We start from the raw sequence: 22,856 nt of genomic DNA, 5'->3' as shown, positions 1-22,856 counted from the left end.
AAACTAAAGAGTATTTGCAAGTACATAAAATAAATATAAAGAAAACCCTTTCAGCCTCAGCTCTAAAAATTTATAGGCCTAAAAAATTTAGGTATTATTAATTAAAGGCCTGTTCGATAACTTTTTTGTTTTTTATTTTTTTAAAAATCACTTAACAAAGTACTCTTGTAATTTGTTTACAGTTTTTGATTAATTAATCAAAAAATTGATTATATAATTGTTACCGAACAATACCTAAGTGTTTCACAAAACAAACTAAATAACCTTTTTTCAAGCTCATATATAATTGAAACAAATATTGGGGGCCACGAGTCTGGGTAGACCCTAGACACGGGCTTAGTTCTCCTTATCTTAGGAACCGGTCCCTACCATTAATTAAGAAAAAAATGTTGAGAAAAGTGATACCCATAACCAATACTAATAAATACTTGTAGTTAATTATTTGTTGTTGAATGTAGGAACGCAAAATGATGGATGCTGGAGTTGGGAAATGGAATAAAGCATGTTTTGTGCCAACAAAATCAGATGTTCATGTGGTTGCTTTTAGAAAATGGCTTAACAAGTATGGTGGTGGCCAAGTTGATTGGGGTGGCAAATTCTCTGGTGCTCTTCCTCCAACCCCTCCTAGAGAACAACTCATGGACAGGTTCTATATATAATCAACAAAATTATCACAATATTTTCAATATTAATTTTCAAGACCCTTTTGGACATCTTATGTAATAATGTTAATGTATATTTTTCAGGTATTGGAGTCATGTAGTAAATTGTAGTAGCTGCAGTGCTGCACACAAGGGTTTGAAAGTGTTAGAAGTAATGCTACAAGTGATGTCCATAGCTCTTATTGGATATGTTGGTGTAATCAATAAACAAAGCCAAACCTTGAAGATTGGCATGGTTTCTATGGCATTGCTTTGCTTTGTAGCTTCAAAGTGGTTGTCTCATTTCATCCACAAGATCTTCCATTTTCATGACTATGACCATGCTTTTCGTTAAAACATCTCTCTCACACTTATTAATGCATGTGGTATATGATGAGTGACTACTATTATCTATAGATCGATCATTGGTTTTGGTTTCTCAACCAATGAAATAATGTAAGAGCTAGAGTTCATTTATTTGTATGTATGTCATTTGGTTGAGAACTTACTATATATACTTTTAATTACTTCTAACAATGTAATATTATTATATATTATCTTCTTAAATAAATTTCTTAATAAAGTATTGTTAAGTGAAAATTATAATTTATAAACCAGTATATATATAATAAAATAAAAGCATTTTATGAACACAACACATGAGTACATGACAAACTATTGTGGTTACCCAATAGCCATACTCATTTTTTAAAAAATAAATAAGATTTGTTGGTTATAGTTACAAATTTTGTCATCCGGGATGTGAAAGTTGTTAATTCGGAGAGCAAATACCGGAAATTTAGTGTAGATCCAGAAAACCATGTGCAGAAGGTCTTGTAGTATTCGGAGGTACACTCCCAGACAACTTGCTGTCAGACTTGAAGGTCCATCCAGGAAGGAAGTATTGTACGTATCCGGAAGGCTTGTGTGTTTATAAAGCTTCCGGATTGTCCATACTAAAAGTGTGTTTTTCAAGTTGTGACGTGGATTATTGTTGCTAGTGATAAGCTGGATCATTTAAGATGGTGTAAATGTGCCCATGATGATTTAGGTTATAATTTTGGCAACAATATATGTGAATCTATAAATAGTTGTAAATCTTTGTAACCAGTGTGAGAATTAGACCAGATTTACTTGAGTGAAAATTGTGATAGTGTAAGGTTGAGAGATAGAGTCTAAACTAGAGAGCCAAAATTCTTCTCATAATCTTTGAGTGTTTTTAAGGATTTTTGTAACCTTGTAAACACTCATATCAATAAAGATATGGATGTTGCTACCGAGATGTAGAGTATTGTACATGGCTCGAACTCGTTAAACCTGGTGTCATTCTTTTCTGTTTTACTGCTTAATTCATTACTTGAATCTTGAGATTTCTTGGTAAATTATTTTTTGATTGTGTTGCATGTTTGTTGGTTCGGTAAACTGAATTGTAAGTCATTAATTGTTTCCAACAAAAATCAATTTTGATGTTGTTGTGGGGAGTGACAAGATGATGGTGGTTGTTGTGGCTAGAAATCATTTGAAAGAATTATTATGGATTAGAACCAAATTCCTCTCATTCATTGACCCGCTAGTAGGAAAAGCTAAGGCTTGTCTTTTAGCTTTGAATTCAGTACTGGATCAGAGGTATCAGTTTGTGATAAAAGAAAGTGATTCAAACATTGTGATCAATGCCTTAAAGGGAATTATGTCTAGATAGGAGGTGCAAAATTACATTACTGTCTGGTTGAATACTTTCAATTTGTTGTTAGGTTGTAATTTTACTAAAACTCATAGACAATTCTTAATTTTGTAGCTCATAATGTTTCCAAAAGAGCCTTCGCTGTAAACATTACTGGCTATTTAGAGTAGGGTCGGACATCCAATCCAATTTAATATATTTTTTTTCTAATCCGATCCAATCAAATTAGTAATTAGATTTGGAAAATCATCTCAATCCAATCCAAGTAGAAGATCTAATCCCACCCAATCCAATTACTAATTGATTGGATCGGTTTTTTAATTTGATATCTAATTACACACCTAATTTTTAATATAACTTAAAAATATGAAGAAAAAAAAATACCTAAAAACTACATATAAACCTTCATTTAAGTTTAATACTACAAAAATATATCATCCTTACAAGTTTAATGCAACCAAAAGTTTGAAATAACACTAAAACAACAAAACTACCAACTAATAAAATAGAACAAAATATCACAAAAATAAATACACAAAACAACCAAGTATCACAAATTAAAAAAAAAAAAAAATTAGTACAAATATAATCAAAACATTTTTTATTATATATTTATAAATATAAATATTTTTTTTAAAATGTATTAGATGTAATTAGATTGGATTGGGTTTTAATTGAATTTTGAGATTGACATCTAATAATCAATCTCATCCAATTAAAATCGAACTTTTAACATCTAGTCTAATTATAATTGGATATTATTTTTTTTTGTGAAAATTACATGAAATATGGGATTTTATAACAAAGTTAGAAAAATATGGCATTTTTAGGTTTGCCACTTTTCTATGGCATTTTTTCACATTTAAGTTTTTTATGGTATTTGATATGCCATATTTTTATAAACTTATTATCCAATCCCATATTTTATGTTTTTGTTTTTAGCTTAATTAGTTTTATTTATTTTTTTAATTTATTTTACACTTACATTTTAGGGTTTCTTTTTATTTGAAAAATTTACACCAAATACTACATTTTTTTTCAAACATTACATTTTTAATTTGACAAGAACATTTTACTTTTATACTTTTATTAATTTTTTTTTTCTTTTTTACTTATTGAAACTTCAAAAAGTTTTTTTTTTTGTCTTTTTTATATATTTTTTAGTCAATTTTGGCTCTCTTTTTTCTTTTCAACTTTTAAGTCAGTTGCTACTTTTTTTTTTCTTTCTTTCGCTTATCTCTCTCTATTTTTTTTTTCTAATTTCTCTTTGTGTCTCTCTTTTTTTTTTTTCAATTTTTTTCTCAACATAATTTTTTTCTCTTAATATATATAATAAGTGTACATTTTTATATTTCATTTTTTTTTCACAAAAATTAAACTTGTTTTTTTATTTAAACTACTATTCGTTTTTTTTTTGTTAAAAACTAATTATTCCATTAAAAACGACGAGAAAAAAAAAACCAGTTTCATCAATATCATCCTGAAAAAAAAAACAATATAAAAAATCATAATCTAAAAAGAATCCAAACTTTAAAAACTAGTTTCATCAACATTGAAAGAAACTAATAATTTCATTTAAAGAATACAAAAAATAGTTTCATCAACAAGATAATGAAAAAAATTACAATCTAAAGACGATACTAACTTTAAAAACCAGTTTCATCAATATTAAAATAAACGAATTATTTCATTAAAAGAGGCAAAAAAAAAATAGTTTCAACAATAACATAATAAAAAATACACAATGCCTAATAACTAAACTTTTACAAATTAACGATACTAAATTTAAAAACCAGTTTCGAACATATAAAATTTATATCAATACCTAATAATCAAACTTCTAACTTCATTCTTTATTTTGGCATTTAATTTTTTATTTGCTTGCTCAAAAATTAGAGTTAATTTAAACATACAATATGCAGCAAATATAACAAAGAGAATCACAAATTAAAATCAAAGAGAAAAAAAAGAAACAAAGAAAATTAAAGAGACAAAAGTGCAATAAAAACCATAAAAGAATAACAAAAAAAACAGTGGAATGTGAGAAACCAGTTAGTAAAACAACCAAAATAAAAACAAACAAATAAAAACCAGTTTCTTGAGATAAATTAATAAAAAATTGAATAAAACTCAATTATGAACAACAATAAAAAAAATTAATTACTTAAAAAAACCAGTTATGAAAATAATAAAATAATATGTATGTCGAAGCGATTAATTAAAATAAAATAAAAATTGTTGTTCAAATATCATACAATAATATAACTGGTTTTATACAAACGAAAAAATATATAATAATATCATAAAAATTGAGCAACCCCATTACAGAATAGTTAAAACATGTGAAACTAGTTTCGACATGTGAAACCAGTTTTGACGTTATAAAAAATCATAACAAAATACAAATGTTAATAATAAAGTTAATTGAAACCAGTTTCATCAAACAATCAAATAAAAACATACACACACACACACACAAATATACAAAAAAAAAAAATACTAATCACAAATATAATCAAAACAACACATAATGCCTACCAATAATTTAATAACAAAATATAAGTGTAAGTTTCCAACCTAGAAACAAAATAATAAAAAAGTAACTTGAAAAAAAATTCTAATAACATAATGAAACTATTTTTTTTATTCTTTTAATGAAATTAATAGTTTCTTTCAATGTTGATGAAACTGATTTTTAAAGTTTATATTATCTTTAGATTATAATTTTTTATATTGTTTTTTCTTCAGGATGATGTTGATGAAACTGGTTTTTTTTTTTCTGTTGCTTTTAATGAAATAATTAGTTTTTAACAAAAAAACAAAGAAAAAAAAATAGTAGTTTAAATAAAAAAAAACAAGTTTAATTTCTGTAAAAAAAAAATAATATCTATAGTTGAGATCATTTTTTATTTATTTTAGTATTTTATTTTTTAAAAAAAGAAAAAATAAATAAAAAGAAACACAAATTTTAAGTTTTTTATGGCATTACTCAAGACTTTTTCCCATATTTGTAAGTTTTTTAAAAAAATGCCATATTTAGTGTAATTAAGTTTTTATGCCATATATATCAAAACTTATTTTTATTTTCCCATATTTTTGTAAATAGCCCTTTTAGATTAGATTGAATTGATTTAGTTCAATTAGATTGGATTAGATCATGTCCACTCCTAATTTAGAGATCGCCCCTATGCCACTCCTAATTTGTGAAGATTTAGTATTAAATTAACTCAAACCTAATTCTAAAACTTATTATTATCTATAACATTTTCTGCAGTGCCCCATTAAATTTAGTGGGGTGCTATAATTCACACTAAAACTTATTTTTTTTATATATATTAATTATTTTTTATTTCTTATATAATATTATAGCTTTTTTCTTACTTTTTTAATAATATAATAATACAAAAATGTTATATTTAATTAAAAAATTATTTTTGTGTTACTTTATAGTTGGAGTTAAAAAATAAAGAGATTTAAAAATACTAAAGGATACTAGTGGTGTCTAGCACTCTCTTACACATTGATATTGTTATTGGTTTAACTAAGTATTGAGTTTTATGTAGTTAAATATATTAATTTTTAGAGAATATTCGACGGCATGTCTATAAAATATATATTTTTTTTTTTTGAAGGAGGCATGTCTATAAAATATTAAACACTACTAATATCTAATAGTAATACTAACAAATAATATGATGTGAAACACTAACATAATTAGAGCATTGTTATTGGGCACCAGTAGTGTCTAGCACCTTTAAGACGTGTCGCTTTATGATTGGCTAGCAATACTCCTTAAAAACTATTATATTAAACTATATAAAATCCGATATTAAATTACACTAATAATAATATTGACTAGTAAAAGTGTGCTATGCACCAGTGTTCCTTTTAGCATTTCTCACATAATTATAGTTGGAGTTGTTAATTGAAAGTGAAACCACTTGAATTCTTCTGCTTTATTGGTAAATGAAACTCACAAGACATTAAAGTACAACACTGAGTCACTCATTACATCCCACTTCTCTGTTGCTATGTCACGTGGTAGAGTACTTTCTCATGTTTTTAATAAGAATAACTTTTTTTTTTTTTAATAAGAATAACTTCTTTCAAAAAATATTACTTTCAGAAAATAAAAATACTATTTTTATAAGAATATCGTTGTTGGGTACCTATCATATCACTAATACACATGTTATTTTGTGATTAGCTACTAGATTTTTAAATTTTTTTAAGGTAAATAGTTACATAAGTATTTAAAGTTTTAAGTTTATAAGTAGCATAAACCCAATAATTTTTTTAATAGCATAAGTACTTAATGTTTATAAAACTGTAATTTTTTTTCAATCTCATCAGAACAGACTCTGTTATTATCTTAAACAAAACACATATAAGACCCAAATTATAGATTATTTAGTCTCGACGAAAAATATGTAGTATCAGTTACTTCCAATTTTTTTTTAATAAATTTAAAACGGAACCTGTACTGACGAAAATAGAGAAAAATTACAGTTTTACAAACATTGGGTACTTATACCACTAAAAAAAATCATTAGATTTATGCCGCTTACAAACTTAAAACTTTGGGTACTTATGTCGCTATTTACCCAAATTATTACATTAAATTATATAGAATTTGATACTTAATTGGATCAATAATAATAGAGTATTATTAAAAGATACTAATGATGTCTAATGTTTACATGTTAATATTACTATTGGTCTAACTAAATATCAAATCTAATATAATTTAATATAATAATTTTTAAATAACATAATTAACTAATTACAAAGCCATACATCTACAAAATATTAAATACTATTAGTACTCGATATAAATGCTAATAATAATATAAACACACAAAATAATGCTAGAAACAATGATGTCTTTTATCAATTATCTTTTTATAATTAATCTCAACTACTATAAATGCTCATCAACCTATGTTATTATGTTATAATTTATCTCTGAAATAACCAGCCATGGTGGCTCTCACATCAATCTCATCACTTTTTCATTCTCTTCCCAATAATAAGCTCCTTCACTACCATACCAACATTAAGTACACAAAACCCATTTCATCATCTTTTTCTTATGGCCAGAGGAGCACTAATAAAACATCAAGATCCAAACTTTACACTTCCATTTCATCTGTTTCAACAAATCTCACTGACCCTTTTGAGGCAGAGCTTGAAAGTACTCAAACCCCAGATGGGAAGTTCGATTGGTACAGCAACTGGTGTCCAATTATGCCGGTTTGTGATATGGACAAGAGAAGGCCACATGGGAAGAAGGTGATGGGGATTGATGTGGTGGTGTGGTGGGACAAGAATGAGAGTGAATGGAAGGTGTTTGATGATAGTTGTCCTCATAGATTGGCTCCTTTATCAGAAGGAAGGATTGATCAATGGGGAGATTGCAGTGTGTCTACCATGGTTGGTGCTTTAATGGCTCTGGAAATTGCAACTTCATCCCCCAAGCTCCACCGGATGGCCCTCCGGTACTATAAATTAATATGTATATATATACATACATTCTTTCAGTTAAAGTTAGTTGTAATTGACAAATTATAATCTAATACTTAGAAAGTTTTTACTACCTATATGTGATTTTAATTTGAGCTTTTGGTTAGTAACAAAACATGAGGTGACTTCTTAGTACGTTGGGACTGAAATTTTTGGAGCTTAATACAAAATATGGTATTTTTATTAAATTTTATATATAAAATGGTATATTTAAAAAAAAATCGATCTTTTTAGTGGGAGCCCAAGACACACCTGTGCCTAGGACCGGCCTATTTTTTCAGAATGATTAGCAATTTTTGAGAGGTGTTTTTAAATTTTTAAATTTTTAGTTTTTTATTGTGAGGCAGAATAATTTTTAAAAATATTGTATTTTTTTAATAATATTGTATAAGTTTTATAGTGTGTATTTTATTAAGTTTTTATAGTTGTTCTATAGTTGTTTTACTGTTGTTGTTCTGTTGTGTTGTTTTACAATTATTTTATTTAGTCTATAAAAAATGACAGTAAAATTATAAATTTTTATTAAAATTTCTGTATTTTTATAAAAACCCTTTCTGATATGTGGAATTCTTTATTTAAAGATCATTAATTAATATTACTTGACACTTATAAGTGTGTTATTATCATATTTGTGTGTAAATTATATGGGCACGTATTATTAATGATATTAGTTATATATGTATATTCAATTTTAAATTACATATGGTAATTAATTTTAGATGGTTTTAGATATTTTTTAGTATTTTGTATATTTAAATACTAACTTTTAAATTATTTATCATAACTCAGGTTCAAACTTCTAAAAAAGCATGTGTTTCTGTTTACCCAAGCACTGTCCAAAATGGTATTGTATGGTTTTGGCCAAATACAGATCCAAAATATAAAAATATTATTACAAAGCAAAAACCACCTTACATTGCGGAAATGGATGATCCATCATTTTTTCAAACAATATTAAATAGAGAATTTCATTATGGGTAAGCCATTAAGATTTTAATAATTAGATTACATTATATGTAAAATTATTTATATAATGTGAATTTAATTTGTGTATGTTTTTAGATATGAGGTGATGATTGAGAATCTTATGGACCCTGCACATGTTCCATATGCTCATTATGGATTAATGCAAACTCGCATACCTGGTAAGTTAAGGAATAAAAGGAAATGCAGGGACTGTCCTGCAATATTTGCACCATTTCAACATGTGAGAAATTAAGGACCGTTAGGATATTCCCTCACTGATTTTTATAAAGATTCTGTGGTGATTGTATTTTGTACTAATGATTGCTTTTGTAACAAACTCGTACACGTGTATTGCAGCCAATGGCTGACTTGTATTCTCTGTTTCATTCCATTTGTGTATAAAAGGCAGTACAGACCCCTCACTCAATTGGGCTGAGATTTACCATTTTTCTCTCTTCTTTTTTTTGCATATTTCTTCACTTGGTATCAGAGCCAATCTAGGCTATCGCCATGGCAGATCCAACCTCAGCTCCAGTTCAGCAACAAGATGATGGCTCAGGGACTGCAACTTCTGAAGCATCCCACCAGAACCAACCTCGAGCGGCTGCCTCTGTTCAGACCGTGTCGATGAATCCCGCACCAGTGACTACGCCGTTTAGTAGTACACTCAGTCAGCCATTTACCATGAAGCTTGACAGACACAACTTCCCTTTGTGGAAGACAATGGTTTTCACCATCATCCGCGGCCACCGACTCGAAGGATTCATTAATGGCAAAAGAGTTTGCCCAGAAGAATTTATAACCTCAGGTACCCCTGAAACTACTGATTATAATGTGATTGTTAACCCTGACTATGAAAACTGGCTTGTGCATGACCAGTTGTTAATGGGGTGGCTTTACGGATCCATGACGGAGGGTATTGCGTCTGAAGTAATGGGCTGCCAGTCGGCCTACTCTCTCTGGACAGCTCTCGAAAACCTCTTTGGTGCCTACTCGAGGGCTCATACTGATGATCTCCGAACCAAACTTCAGACAACAAGGAAAGGTTCGACATCCATGACGGACTACTTAAAGCAAAAGCGAATGTGGGCTGACTCTTTGGCTCTAGCTGGAGAGCCATATCCAGAGAGGCATCTTGTCTCCAATGTTCTCTCGGGCTTGGAGATTGAATACTTGTCTATTGTCTCTCTAATAGAGGCTAGATCTGAAACTTCTTGGCAGGAACTGCAAAGTATTCTGCTGAGCTTCGACAATCGACTTGAAAGACTTACAGCAACTCCCCCCAGCCACAAAAATCTTAACTCACCGTCAGCTAATATCGCTCATAAACCTACTGGTGCAGGAGGCACTCGGTACTCAAACCAGTATTCTCAGCAAGGACGAGGCTCAAATCCAAACTCTGGATCTCGGGGGAGAATAGGAAATCGTGGCAGAGGTCGAGGAGGCAGATTTGCCGGCTCGAAGCCAACTTGCCAAGTTTGTGGCAAGTATGGCCACTCGGCTGCAGTGTGTTACAACCGGTATGATGAGAGTTACATGGGGCATCAACCACCAGGAGAACCACAGCAGGACAAACAATTTAATGCTCTTGTTGCCACACCACAAATCCTCAACGATGATAGTTGGTATGTGGACAGTGGGGCAAGTAACCATCTCACTGCTGAAGAAGGTCAAATGAGCAACAAATCAGTGTATGGTGGTAAGGAGAAGATCACAGTTGGTAATGGTAATCAATTACCCATCTCTCACATTGGATCTGGCCTATTAAAAACCTGCTCATCTACTCCTTTAATTCTTAAAAATATTCTACATGTTCCTGATATTTCTAAGAATTTAATAAGTGTCTCACAACTCACTTCTGACAACAATGTGTCAATTGAATTCTTTCCCTCTGTTTGTTGTGTGAAGGATCAGGTGACAGGGAAGGTGGTTCTGCGAGGAGCTCTTAGAGATGGCCTGTATCGACTCGACACCTCTCTTCTGCAAGATTCTCGTCAAACATGTCCTCGGTCTAGAAAGTCCCAACTTGAGTCCTTTGCTGGTGTTGTTACAGCAACATCTAAGTCGAATAAAATCAATGTTCATGAGTCTGTTTTAGATCTTTGGCATAGAAGGCTTGGTCACCCTTCTAATGCTGTGTTAAGTCAAGTGTTGAAAACTTCTAATGTAATACCTGCTATCAATGAAAAATTACTGTTTTGTGATGCTTGTCAATATGGCAAATCCCATTGTTTACCTTTTAAAAACTCATCCAGTCGTGCATCTCAGGTCTTAGAGCTTGTCCATACCGATCTATGGGGTCCAGCTCCCATTAATTCTCATACCAATTCTCGGTTCTATATACACTTCGTAGACGATCATAGTCGATACACTTGGCTATTTCCCTTGAAGCACAAATCTGATGCACTTTCAGCGTTTGTGCAATTTAAGGCCTTGGTTGAGAATCAATTTAATAGGAAAATCAAGGCTCTTAGAACTGATTGGGGAGGTGAATTTCAGTCCTTTACTAACATTGTTACTCAGAATGGGATTGTTTTTCAACATTCCTGTCCCCATACCTCTGAACAAAATGGTAGAGCGGAGCGTAAACATCGCCACATAGTGGAAATGGGCCTCTCTCTATTAGCTCAAGCCTCCATGCCTTTAAAATATTGGACTGATGCTTTCCACACAGCTGTTCACCTCATAAACCGGCTGCCCACTACTGTTCTTGGTGGTAAGTCGCCTTACGAGGTTCTCTTCTCCAAAACACCAGATTATCACACTCTCAAAGTGTTTGGGGCAACTTGCTTTCCTTGCCTAAGGTCATATCAGACACATAAATTCCAGTATCATTCTGTTAAGTGTGTCAACCTTGGCTATAGCCAAGCTCACAAAGGTTTTAGATGTGTCAGTCCTCATGGTCGAATATACATCACTCGACATATCATTTTTAATGAAAATGAATTCCCATGTAAATCTGGCTTTTTCAACAACTATAAGTCTGAACAAGTCGTTACACTAGATGCACCACACTCCTGGTTCACACTTCCTTCAGCACCTCCATTGTATCCCATTAATGAAGCAGATCATGGGACTGATCTCACATCATCTACTACACCAGCAACTCAACAACTTGCAGAACCATCTCCCCAACATTCTGGTTCGACTCCACAACAGGTATGCCACTTTGACCTTGATAATAACACCTCTCACTCACCCCTGCACCAGCTGTCTTTTGATGAATCACAGGCCACTACTTCGGTTGATGCACATACGTCTTGCAACACACCACCAGCTCCACTTCAGCCATCACATCCTATGATAACACGAGCAAAGGCGGGAATTTTTAAACCCAAAGTGTATCTTGGTCATGCTCAATTTGACCTCTCACTCCATGAACCTTATTCCGTTGAAGAGGCACTTTCACATGAGGGGTGGAACGGTGCAATGCAGGATGAGATGGCTGCCTTGCGCAAAAATCGAACTTGGGTTTTGGTTCCTCGATCTGCTGTCACCACACCAAATATAGTTGGATGCAAATGGGTTCACAAGCTCAAGTACAATCGAGATGGCAGTTTTCAACGCTTCAAGGCACGGTTAGTTGCCAAAGGCTTCCACCAACGACCGGGAGTTGATTTTGCTGAAACTTTCAGTCCCGTTATCAAAGCTTCCACAGTTCGAGTGGTATTGACTATTGCAGCGTCCTACAATTGGGAAATAAGGCAGCTAGACGTTAACAATGCGTTCCTTAATGGTGTTCTTGAAGAAGATGTGTTCATGATACAGCCCCCAGGCTTTGAAGATGCCACTAAACCTCATCATGTTTGTAAGTTAAATAAATCAATTTATGGGCTAAGGCAAGCACCCAGGTCATGGTATGATCAACTCAAGAAGACTTTGGTTCACTGGCACTTTGAAAATTCTAAGGCAGACTCATCTTTGTTCATGATGAAAACATCAAAGTTTGTCATTATGGTTCTCGTCTACGTGGATGATATCATAGTAACAGGTAACAACTCGGCTGAAATAGAAAGCTTCATTGGAAAATTCAATAAGATCTTCTCATTAAAGGATTTGGGGCAGCTGCATTACTTCTTGGGAATAGAAGTTTTTAGGGATGATACAGGGATCTACTTGTCACAAAAGAAGTACATTGCTGAACTTCTACAGAAACACAACATGGCCAACATCAAACCGAGTCCAACCCCGATGACAGCAGGAAAGCCACTCTCCATTCATGATGGTGATCAACTTGAAAATCCCTCCAACTACCGTAGCATCATTGGAGCATTGCAGTACTTAAGCCACACTAGACCAGACATTGCCTTTGCAGTTAACAAGTTGAGTCAGTTCCTCAAATGTCCAACAACCACACACTGGAGTGCCACTAAGAGGATTCTTCGATATCTCAAAGGGACAATGCATCACGGTCTTCATATTGCTCCCAGCATAAATCTGAACTTGCAAGGTTTCTCGGATGCCGATTGGGCCTGCTGCCCCGATGATCGGAGATCGGTAGCAGGCTATTGTGTTTTCTTAGGAGATTCTCTTATCTCATGGTCGTCTAAGAAGCAAACAGTTGTTGCAAGGTCAAGTACCGAATCTGAATACAGGTCTTTGGCACACCTAGCAGCAGAGCTGTCCTGGCTGCAAGAATTGTTGCAAGAAATGAACTTCAAAACGTCAACTACACCAATAATATGGTGTGACAACATGAGTGCAAGCGCTCTAGCATCAAACCCAGTGTATCATGCTCGAACGAAGCATATAGAACTCGATGTGCATTTTGTGAGGGATAAAGTCCTACAAAAGAAACTTGAGATACGCTACATCCCATCACATGATCAGATTGCCGACTGTCTAACTAAGGGCCTCTCCCCAACTCGTTTCAAGTTCCTAACTGACAAGCTCGGATTGACGGAGTCACCACTTCGCTTGAGGGGTGGAGTTAAGGAATAAAAGGAAATGCAGGGACTGTCCTGCAATATTTGCACCATTTCAACATGTGAGAAATTAAGGACCGTTAGGATATTCCCTCACTGATTTTTATAAAGATTCTGTGGTGATTGTATTTTGTACTAATGATTGCTTTTGTAACAAACTCGTACACGTGTATTGCAGCCAATGGCTGACTTGTATTCTCTGTTTCATTCCATTTGTGTATAAAAGGCAGTACAGACCCCTCACTCAATTGGGCTGAGATTTACCATTTTTCTCTCTTCTTTTTTTTGCATATTTCTTCACTATTATAATTAATTAATTAACACCTTTATTTTGGTTTTGTTTTCATATGTATAGATATGCTCATTTTTTCTTCTCATTTAGATGAACTTGTAATTAAGGCTTTTAAAAATAATGGTGTGATATAATTAGACCTTACTAATTGTGTTTATGCTTGACCATATAAGTCCCTCAGGCCAAGAACAAATTTTGAGAGCTAAGCCATTTATCATTAAAAAATATATATTGTCACAATAATATGTCTTTTGTGTATAACACACATGTAGTTAATGGAATTCAAACTTTGACCTTTTCCATATATATTTTTATTGACTATATATATTATGGGATAATTATAGTTATGCATGTTTTTGGAAAAGTTTGAATAATTTAATTAGATTGTGAAAAGTAAGATTCAAATATACAATAATGTCATATATATATATATACTAGATGAATATTACGTGCGAGCCACGTAATGTTAGTTTTAGTTTAGATTTTAGTCCTTTTTTTAGATTTTATATATGTATATTATTTAAGGAATATAGTATATTGGATGATTTTACAATGCACCCCTATAAAAAGGATGTACTGATACACCCTTAACTTGTTTCGGCATCCAGAAAAAATTTTTAGTCTAATTTTTTTTTCATATTCATGTAAGTTATATCTATTTAAGATATCCTACAAAATTTTGAGAAATTCGGAATAATTTACAATATAGAAAATAATGTTCAAACAGTCTATTTTACACGCGTATAAAATAAAATAATCACGCGTGCAAGGCACTGTTTGAACGCAGTTTTCGGCGTATTAAACTTTTCCGAATTTCTTAAAATTTTGCAGGATATCTTAAATAACTATAACGTACATGACTATGAGAAAAAATTTGACCAAAAAATTATTTCAGATACTAAAACAGATAGGGGTGTATCAATATACCCATTTTAAGGGGTGCATTATAGAATTTTCCTAGTATATTTTATTTGAAGGAAAAATATTTATATTCAAAATATTATTTTTAAATGCATTAAAGCGATAATAGTGTAGTTATTAAAGGGAATTTTGATTTTATATACTTAAAAAATTAAAAAAATTTATTATTAAACCAAAAATCTAAACCCTAAAAAAATTATACCTTTTTCTTCAAAACCCCAAAAATACCCCTCATAATTCTCTCTCTGCATCATCTCTCTCTCTCTCTCTCTCTCTCTCTATCTTACATCCCAACCGCCCACCCTCACCACCACCTCCGACCTCCATCCTCCGACCTTCGACCCTCACCGCCACCTCCGACCACCCGCACCAACACCCCGACCCAGCCCCACTCTCTCGGACTGCCCAAAAGTCGCACCCCGAAAGCCCACTCTCTCTTCCTCTCTCTGAAATCGCAGAAAAAAAAAAAATTGCTCCCAGGTCCGATGGTTGGACCATAGGGTCTGATGGGGTCCGACCAATCGGACCCAAGGTCCGACCATCGGACTGGGTCTCAAAAAAAAAAAAAAAAAAAATTCTGGTGGTCGTTCATTAATGGAAAATATGTACAGGGCTCCTTCAAAAAAAAAAAAAATATGTACAGGCAGTCATCATTAATGGAAAGTTTAAATAAGATTTTGTATTAATTAGATATTATCTTTTTACTCCAAAAAAAAAAATCTTCCATCAATTATTATGCATTTATTATTTGATAAAACATTTATTTTACTATTTAAAATATATATATATATATATATATATATATATAAGATGTGCATCTATTAGTCGGACCGGGTCTTGGAAAAAGAAAAAAATACCGGTCCGATGGTCGGACCGGTATGTTTTTTTTTTTTTTTTTTTTTTTTGTGATTTCAGAGAGAGGAAGAGAGAGTGGGGTCCGATTGGTCGGAGTCCGTTTGGTCGGACCCCATGGTCCGACCATCGACTCGAGGGAATTTTTTTTTTTTTTTTGATTTCGGCAGAGGAAGAGAGAGATGGGGTTGAGTTATGAGAGGGGTATTTTTGGGTTTTAGATAAAAGTGTCATATTTTTCTTAGTTTGAAATGTTTTGATTTAAGAATAAAATATTAAGGTTTTTTAAGTATAGAAAATCAAATTTCCCTTATTAAATTATAAATAAATTTAACATTAAAATATAAGATTGTTCTTTTTAGTTGTAATTGATGAAAAGTTGTATAAAATGTTATGATCATATGAACGATTGGACTTTTTACTTTGTAAACACTAAGTAAAACACACCTATTTTAAAAACAAATATTACGTATATTATTATTATTAATAATAGTATATTAATCTCAATATATGCATACTCATATAACATTTACTTTTAATTTACTTTTAATGTGAAAAAATCTTAAAGAATAATATTAATCTAATAAATAAAGTTATTAAGGTAAGGTAATGGTGGAATAGTGATAAAGTTATCAAATCTCTTACCAGTTCAAATATCAATTCAAATATTAGTTAGATTTGTTTTATTATTATTTTATTATATATAAATAATATTTAATTATTTTATTAAATAAAAATAAAAAGTTACCCATGAATTTCTCATAATTCAAGAATTTCAGTTATATAGCCATACTTTATATAGAATAGATATTAAAAAAATTGGAATAAGTATTAAAAATAAAACCCCTCTATAGTATGAGCAAAAATAATACCCCCACCTAAGAAACTCTCACTATTTATATCTTCTATATTTTGCTCTATATATATATATACTTAATTATTTTTTAATTTTGGAGCCCTCCCTAGGTCACCTAAGAGTCTAAATGACTTTGCACTTAACTACCTAAGTTTAAATTATAAAATTTTACCAACATAAGTATCTTTGAACGTAAATATGTAAATGGGTCATCATAACTTTTCATTAAATTCATATGAACTAATAATAATCCACTTGGTATTTTTGCTTAATTAGGTAATGCTGATAGAGAAGGTGGCATACCTCTTGAAATAACTTTGGAAAATTTCAACATTAATGGTTTCACTGGAATGAGTGATCCTGGTTTTAATCAATTTTTTGCACCATTTGTTTTCTATAATTCTAGGCCACTTAATCTAAATCAAGATAATGATGATGAGACTAATAAGGTAATTAATTAATAATCCATATTGTAATGATGATGAATATATTTGTTTTTTTTATATTTTTTTTGGCAATTAATTGTAAAATATTTTTATTTAATTGTTTTTTTTTGTGTGTTTTGAAGGGGTTTCAAAATAATAATCAAACAATGGTATTAGTATTTATATGTGTTCCAATTAGTCCTGGTAAGAGCAGATTGATAATGAGTGGATCAAGACAAAGATTTCCAAGAAGATTTTATGATTGGTTTGGTGAAATATATCCAAGATGGATGCTTCATGTTTTCTTAAATGTTATTTTGGATTCAGATGCATATCTCCTACATCTTGAGGTAATTACTTTTTTATATATAGTTATATATATATACATGATTAGAATAATACTTCCACAACTAATGAAAAAATTATTAATATAAGAAAATAATTAAAAAAATTGCTAATAAACTAGAGAAAGTTTCATAATGCAATTTTTATTATTCATGTGCTACTAGTAACTTGCCATGTATGACATGTCACATGATACATGAGTAGTGTAATACTTTAGAAGTTAAGAATCGTAATCTCAACATCATCATTTTTTATACAAGGTCCAAAATCATATAGGGTCGGCATTGAGTGGATCCATAAATTTTGTTTAGGAGGCTGAAAAATTAAAAAATATATTTTTAGATGGGTATAAATGTCAAAAAATACATGACTAAATTGCAAATATATACTAAAAAAATATGTATTTTGCCAACATATGAAATGATAATAAGGAAAACAGAAACGTTCCAGTAAAAGAAAAATATTGGAGAAAAAAGAAATCGATAATTTATTTGTTGTTGAATGTAATATAGGAGCGTAAGATAATGGAAGTTGGAGTTGGGAAATGGAATAAAGCATGTTTTGTGCCAACAAAATCAGATGTTCATGTGGTTGCTTTTAGAAAATGGCTTAACAAGTATGGGGGTGGCCAAGTTGATTGGGGTGGCAAATTCTCTGGTGCTCTTCCACCAACCCCTCCTAAAGAACAGCTCATGGACAGGTTCTATATATAATGCAACAAAATTATCACAATATTTCAATATTAATTTTCAAGACCCTTTTGGACATCTTATGTAATAATGTTAATGTATATATTTTAGGTATTGGAGCCATGTAGTGAATTGTAGTAGCTGCAGTGCTGCACACAAGGGTTTGAAAGTGTTAGAAGTAATGCTACAAGTGATGTCCATAGCTCTTATTGGATATGTTGGTGTAACCAATAAACAAAGCCAAACATTGAAGATTGGTATGGTTTCTATGGCATTGCTTTGCTTTGTAGCTTCAAAGTGGTTGTCTTATTTCATCCACAAGATCTTCCATTTTCATGACTATGACCATGCTTTTCGTTAAAACATCTCTCTCACACCTATCAAGGCATGGTATGATGAGTGACTACTATTATCTATATAATAACTAATAAAACTATTTAATGGGGCGTGTGTTTAATACGAGATTTAGATATTGATTGGAATGAAAATGTAAAATTTAAATTAAATTTGAATGACAAGGGATTTGTGTTTCTAAGTAGATTTTTTTTTTTAATTATAAAAGTAATAATATTAATCCACTCAAACGCATAGGTTTCATATTTTCTCAAGGTCTATTTCTTTCAATTTTACTCTCTCCAACTCAAACACACATAACAAACACCCTATTAGGTGATGTTTGGTAAAAAGGAATGAAAGCATAGATAGAATAAGAATGACATTTTAATATTTTAAAATAAAACCAAACAAAAGAATAGAATAAAAATTGTTTCATATTTTCTTTCTATTCTATTTCATTCCCTCCAATTAAACGCCATCTAAGAGTTAAGAGTTCATAAATTTATATATGTCAATATCATTTGCATGGTTGAAAATGGTTGAAAACTATAGTGTATATATGTATCCTTATCATAATTAAACAATGTAATATTATTATATCTTCTCTTCTTAAATATATTTCTTATTAATTAAGTTATTCTCGAGTCAAAATTCACACCAACTAGTTTATTTGTATATGTGGTAATTGGTTACAAGTTACACTTTATAAAAGTCTTATTAGTTAGTTGCCGACTAGGACAACTTGTTTAGCTCGGACTAGGGTTAGCTCCACTAACATCTCGAAATAAATTTCTACCAAAAATTTGGAAGCACTTCCCCTTAATTACTTCACATTTCAAGTATCAACCAAAATTTTGATTTTGAGTTTTGCACCAAATTGCAGAACCTGAACAAAGGATCTTTGAGCATGAATGAATATTTGCTCAAAGTTAAGCAAACCGTAAATCTTCTTGCATCTTTAGTAAAGTCTTAAGCAAAAGTGATCTCTAATTCCTAGTAAGTATGATACATTTGTCATCTCTTCCAATACCAAAGAACCACATAGACAAACAATTTCACATAAGTCTTACTCTACTAATTAGTTACACTCAACCTTCCAACTAATTTTAGCAACTAATTGTATAATCAACTACACAATACTAATATAACAATACAAAATATATTATTTTTAGCCATAATAAAATTTATAACTAAAAGTGAAAAAGTTGCGACTAATTTTAAATTATCATTTTTATGTTGTGACTAAAAAGTCTGTGACTAAATGTATTAGTCACAAAAATCATAATTTGTTGTGACTAAATTAATTTTTCGTCACAATAATTGTTGTGAATTAGTGATAACTTATATATAAATACTATGTTTTAGTCATAAGTAACTTTTTTGTTGTAACTAAATGTTACATTAATAGACACAAAATTTATATTAGGATAAATACCATTTTAAATCATGTTTTTTGTAAAAGTTACCAATTGGACTTTCTGTTTTATTAAATGATAAAATGGACCCTATATATTCTAAAATTGTACAAATATGACCATGAATTGATTTTTTATCAAAATAAAATTTAATAATAATTTTATCTAGAGATGTTATGACAAAACTGGTTACATTTTCTGTATCTGTTGATGTTAGAAATTGTCTTAAAGTTAGTTATATTAAAAAATAAAATTGTTGAAAATTGAACTTACTGTCCTATTTTTATCATTTTAGAAAATATAAAGATAGTCTTTATAGTAATTTTTACAAAACACATGCACTTAAAATAATATTTACCTTTTATATTATGTTGTCACTAAAAATAATTTTTTTTTTACTATAATTATGTATCTACACGTATGACAATCACAATCACTCACTGTATATCTTTCTTGATATCATCAAACAAGATATGTTAGCTTGAAAAAATGGAAATCCAATATGAAAGAAATATTTTAACAAAAAAAAATATCAATATTTAATTATTTGGTTTAAATGTAGTTGTCCATATCCCTTTTTTTAAAAAAAAAAATCTTAAAACCTTGTCTATATACTACTCTTTTCAAACTTGGAACCAATTGTAAGTATGAAAATCAATGCCTATAGCTACTACCTATCCATATATTTAATATGGGTATCTTTGTAGTATAGTTGAAGAAACCAATATTTTAATATAATTAAATTTTGAAACCAATTAAATTGAGTAACTTCCATCAAAAAGAAAAAATAATTGAATATTTTAATTGAGTTTTGTCATTTATTCATTTTAAAGGTTTTTTTTTTTTTTGGAAAAAAAAATACGTGAAGCAATTAAAAATAATTTAAATCGCAATTAAAATTTATATTAGAGCTCACATCAAAACGATCGGATCAACTATTAAAATAAAAATAACATGTACCTATTTTCAGGGACGGACCCAAGTGTATTAGTTTAGGGGCTATAGCCCCCACTAGCAAAAATATTGTCTTTTAAAAAATTAAATGTAATTTTTTAAATTTGATAATTATAGATCAAAATCGTAAAAAAAGCCCCCATAAAATTAAATAAATCTAATAAGAATAATTATAATATAAGTATAAATATTTTTGAATGATAAATAAGCCCCCACAAAGTAAAATTTCTGGATCCGTCATTACCTATTTTAATTAATAAAATAAAATTGACAAGACATAAGTAGACATTAGTTGTTTTGTTAAAATTAAGCAAAACACACTACCAATACCACTGCCTTATCTCGTCTGCTGTTAGGCCATGGATTGGTGGTTATCTTTTTAATAAGAATATTTTTAAAAAATAATGAAAATAGTGTTTGTATCACTATTTTATTTTGGGTAAATAGCGGCATAAGTACTTAGGTAGCGTTTGGTTGGAGGTAATGAAATGGAATGGAATGGAAAGGAAATAATTTTCATTCGATTCCTTTGTTTGGCTGCATTTTAAAGTATTGGAATGACATTCCAATGGAATGCTCTTTCCACCATTTTGGTAGAATGGCTATTCCATTTTAAAAAGGAAGGAATGACCATTCCAATGTAACAAGAAAAAAAAATTAATTATTTTTTTATCAATTATTTTTATGCATTTTAAATTTTATTCCATTCTATTCCTATTCCCATTCCCATTCCCATTCCCATTCCTATTCCTATATTTTCATTCCTCCCAACCAAACGCCTCCTAAGTTTTGAGTTTGTAAGCGATATAAACCCAATGATTTTTTTTAGTGGCATAAGTACCCAATGTTTGTAAAACTGTAATTTTTTTCTATTTTCGTCAGTACAGACTCTGTTTTAAATTTATTAAAAAAAATTAGAAGTAACTGATACTACATATTTTTCGTCCAAACCAAATAATCTAAAATTTGGGTCTTATATGTGTCCTGTTTAATACAATAACAGAGTTTGTACTGATGAAACTAGAAGAAAATTACAGTTTTATAAACATTGGGTACTTATGCCACTAAAAAAAATCATTGGGTTTATGCCGCTTACAAACTTAAAACTTTGGGTACTTATGCCACTATTTATCCTTTTATTTTTACTTTGGGAGTCATTGTTTGTATCATTATTACTTTGACAAGATAAGTGGGTTTTTTTATTTTTACACTTTAAAACAATATTTTTTGTATTTTTATGGAATTCTATATGGAAATTCATATTGCCACTAGCGCTGCAACTTAAATTGCAACAAAAAATCGTATAGAAACCCATATTGCAACTAGCACTGCAACTACTTTAGAAACTCAAACCGTAAATTTGAAAAAAAAAAAAAGTTAAAAAATTAGTATATGAAGTAATTCTTCCAAAATAAAAATATTTTTAAAATAATACCTCTTCAATGAATCTATTTTTTTATAATTTATTTATATAAAGTTGTTTTTTATTATTTTATTGTTTATTTATAGTTGATTTATTGTCAGATTAATTTCTCAGTATTTTTTGTATTGAACAAGGTATATTTTTATAATTTTAAAATTTTATAAAAAATATTTTTATAATTAAAAATTATAAACTGTAAAATTATAAATAAATCTTCAAAAGAGACATTTTTTAAATTTGCCCATAAAAAATACCATTTCTAATAATTATTAATTAATGTCAACTACTTGTATATAAATGTTCATCAAGTTCTGTAATATTATGTTATAATTTATCTCTGAATTAACCAGCCATGGTAGCTCTCACATCAATCTCATTACTTCTTCATTCTCTTCCCAATAATAAGCTCCTTCACTACCATTCCAACATTAAGTACACAAAACCCATTTCATCATCTTTGTCTTATGGCCAGAGGAGCACTGATAAAGCATCAAGATCCAAACTTTACACTTCCATTTCATCTGTTTCAACAAATCTCACTGACCCTTTTGAGGCAGAGCTTGAAAGTAGTCAAACCCCAGATGGGAAATTCGACTGGTACAGCAACTGGTG

General features: G+C 30.4%; 1 protein-coding gene and 1 pseudogene across 2 annotated transcripts in view; both read left to right on the top strand.

The window, feature by feature from the left end:
• LOC115725568 (protochlorophyllide-dependent translocon component 52, chloroplastic-like) overlaps nt 1–22,852 on the top strand; it is a 30,644-nt gene extending 7,792 nt beyond the window's left edge. The window contains exons 6-8 of one of the 2 annotated variants that reach the window (XM_061117635.1): nt 459–646; nt 18,228–18,373; nt 22,717–22,852. In XM_061117635.1, the coding sequence (XP_060973618.1) occupies nt 459–646; nt 18,228–18,373; nt 22,717–22,727 (345 nt within the window). In that variant the 3' untranslated portion in view covers nt 22,728–22,852. Of the gene's footprint in view, nt 1–458; nt 647–746; nt 999–18,227; nt 18,374–22,716 lie in introns of those variants that run through there. The other variant, XM_061117634.1, reaches the window with a different exon arrangement.
• LOC133038940 (protochlorophyllide-dependent translocon component 52, chloroplastic-like) lies at nt 7,264–7,841 on the top strand (annotated as a pseudogene).
• Nucleotides 22,853–22,856: the final 4 nt, after the last annotated feature.

The sequence above is a fragment of the Cannabis sativa genome, chromosome 6 (genome assembly GCF_029168945.1).
Source record: "Cannabis sativa cultivar Pink pepper isolate KNU-18-1 chromosome 6, ASM2916894v1, whole genome shotgun sequence".
In the NCBI taxonomy this organism is placed as follows: Eukaryota; Viridiplantae; Streptophyta; class Magnoliopsida; order Rosales; family Cannabaceae; genus Cannabis; species Cannabis sativa.
This window is presented reverse-complemented; position numbering and strand designations above follow the sequence as displayed.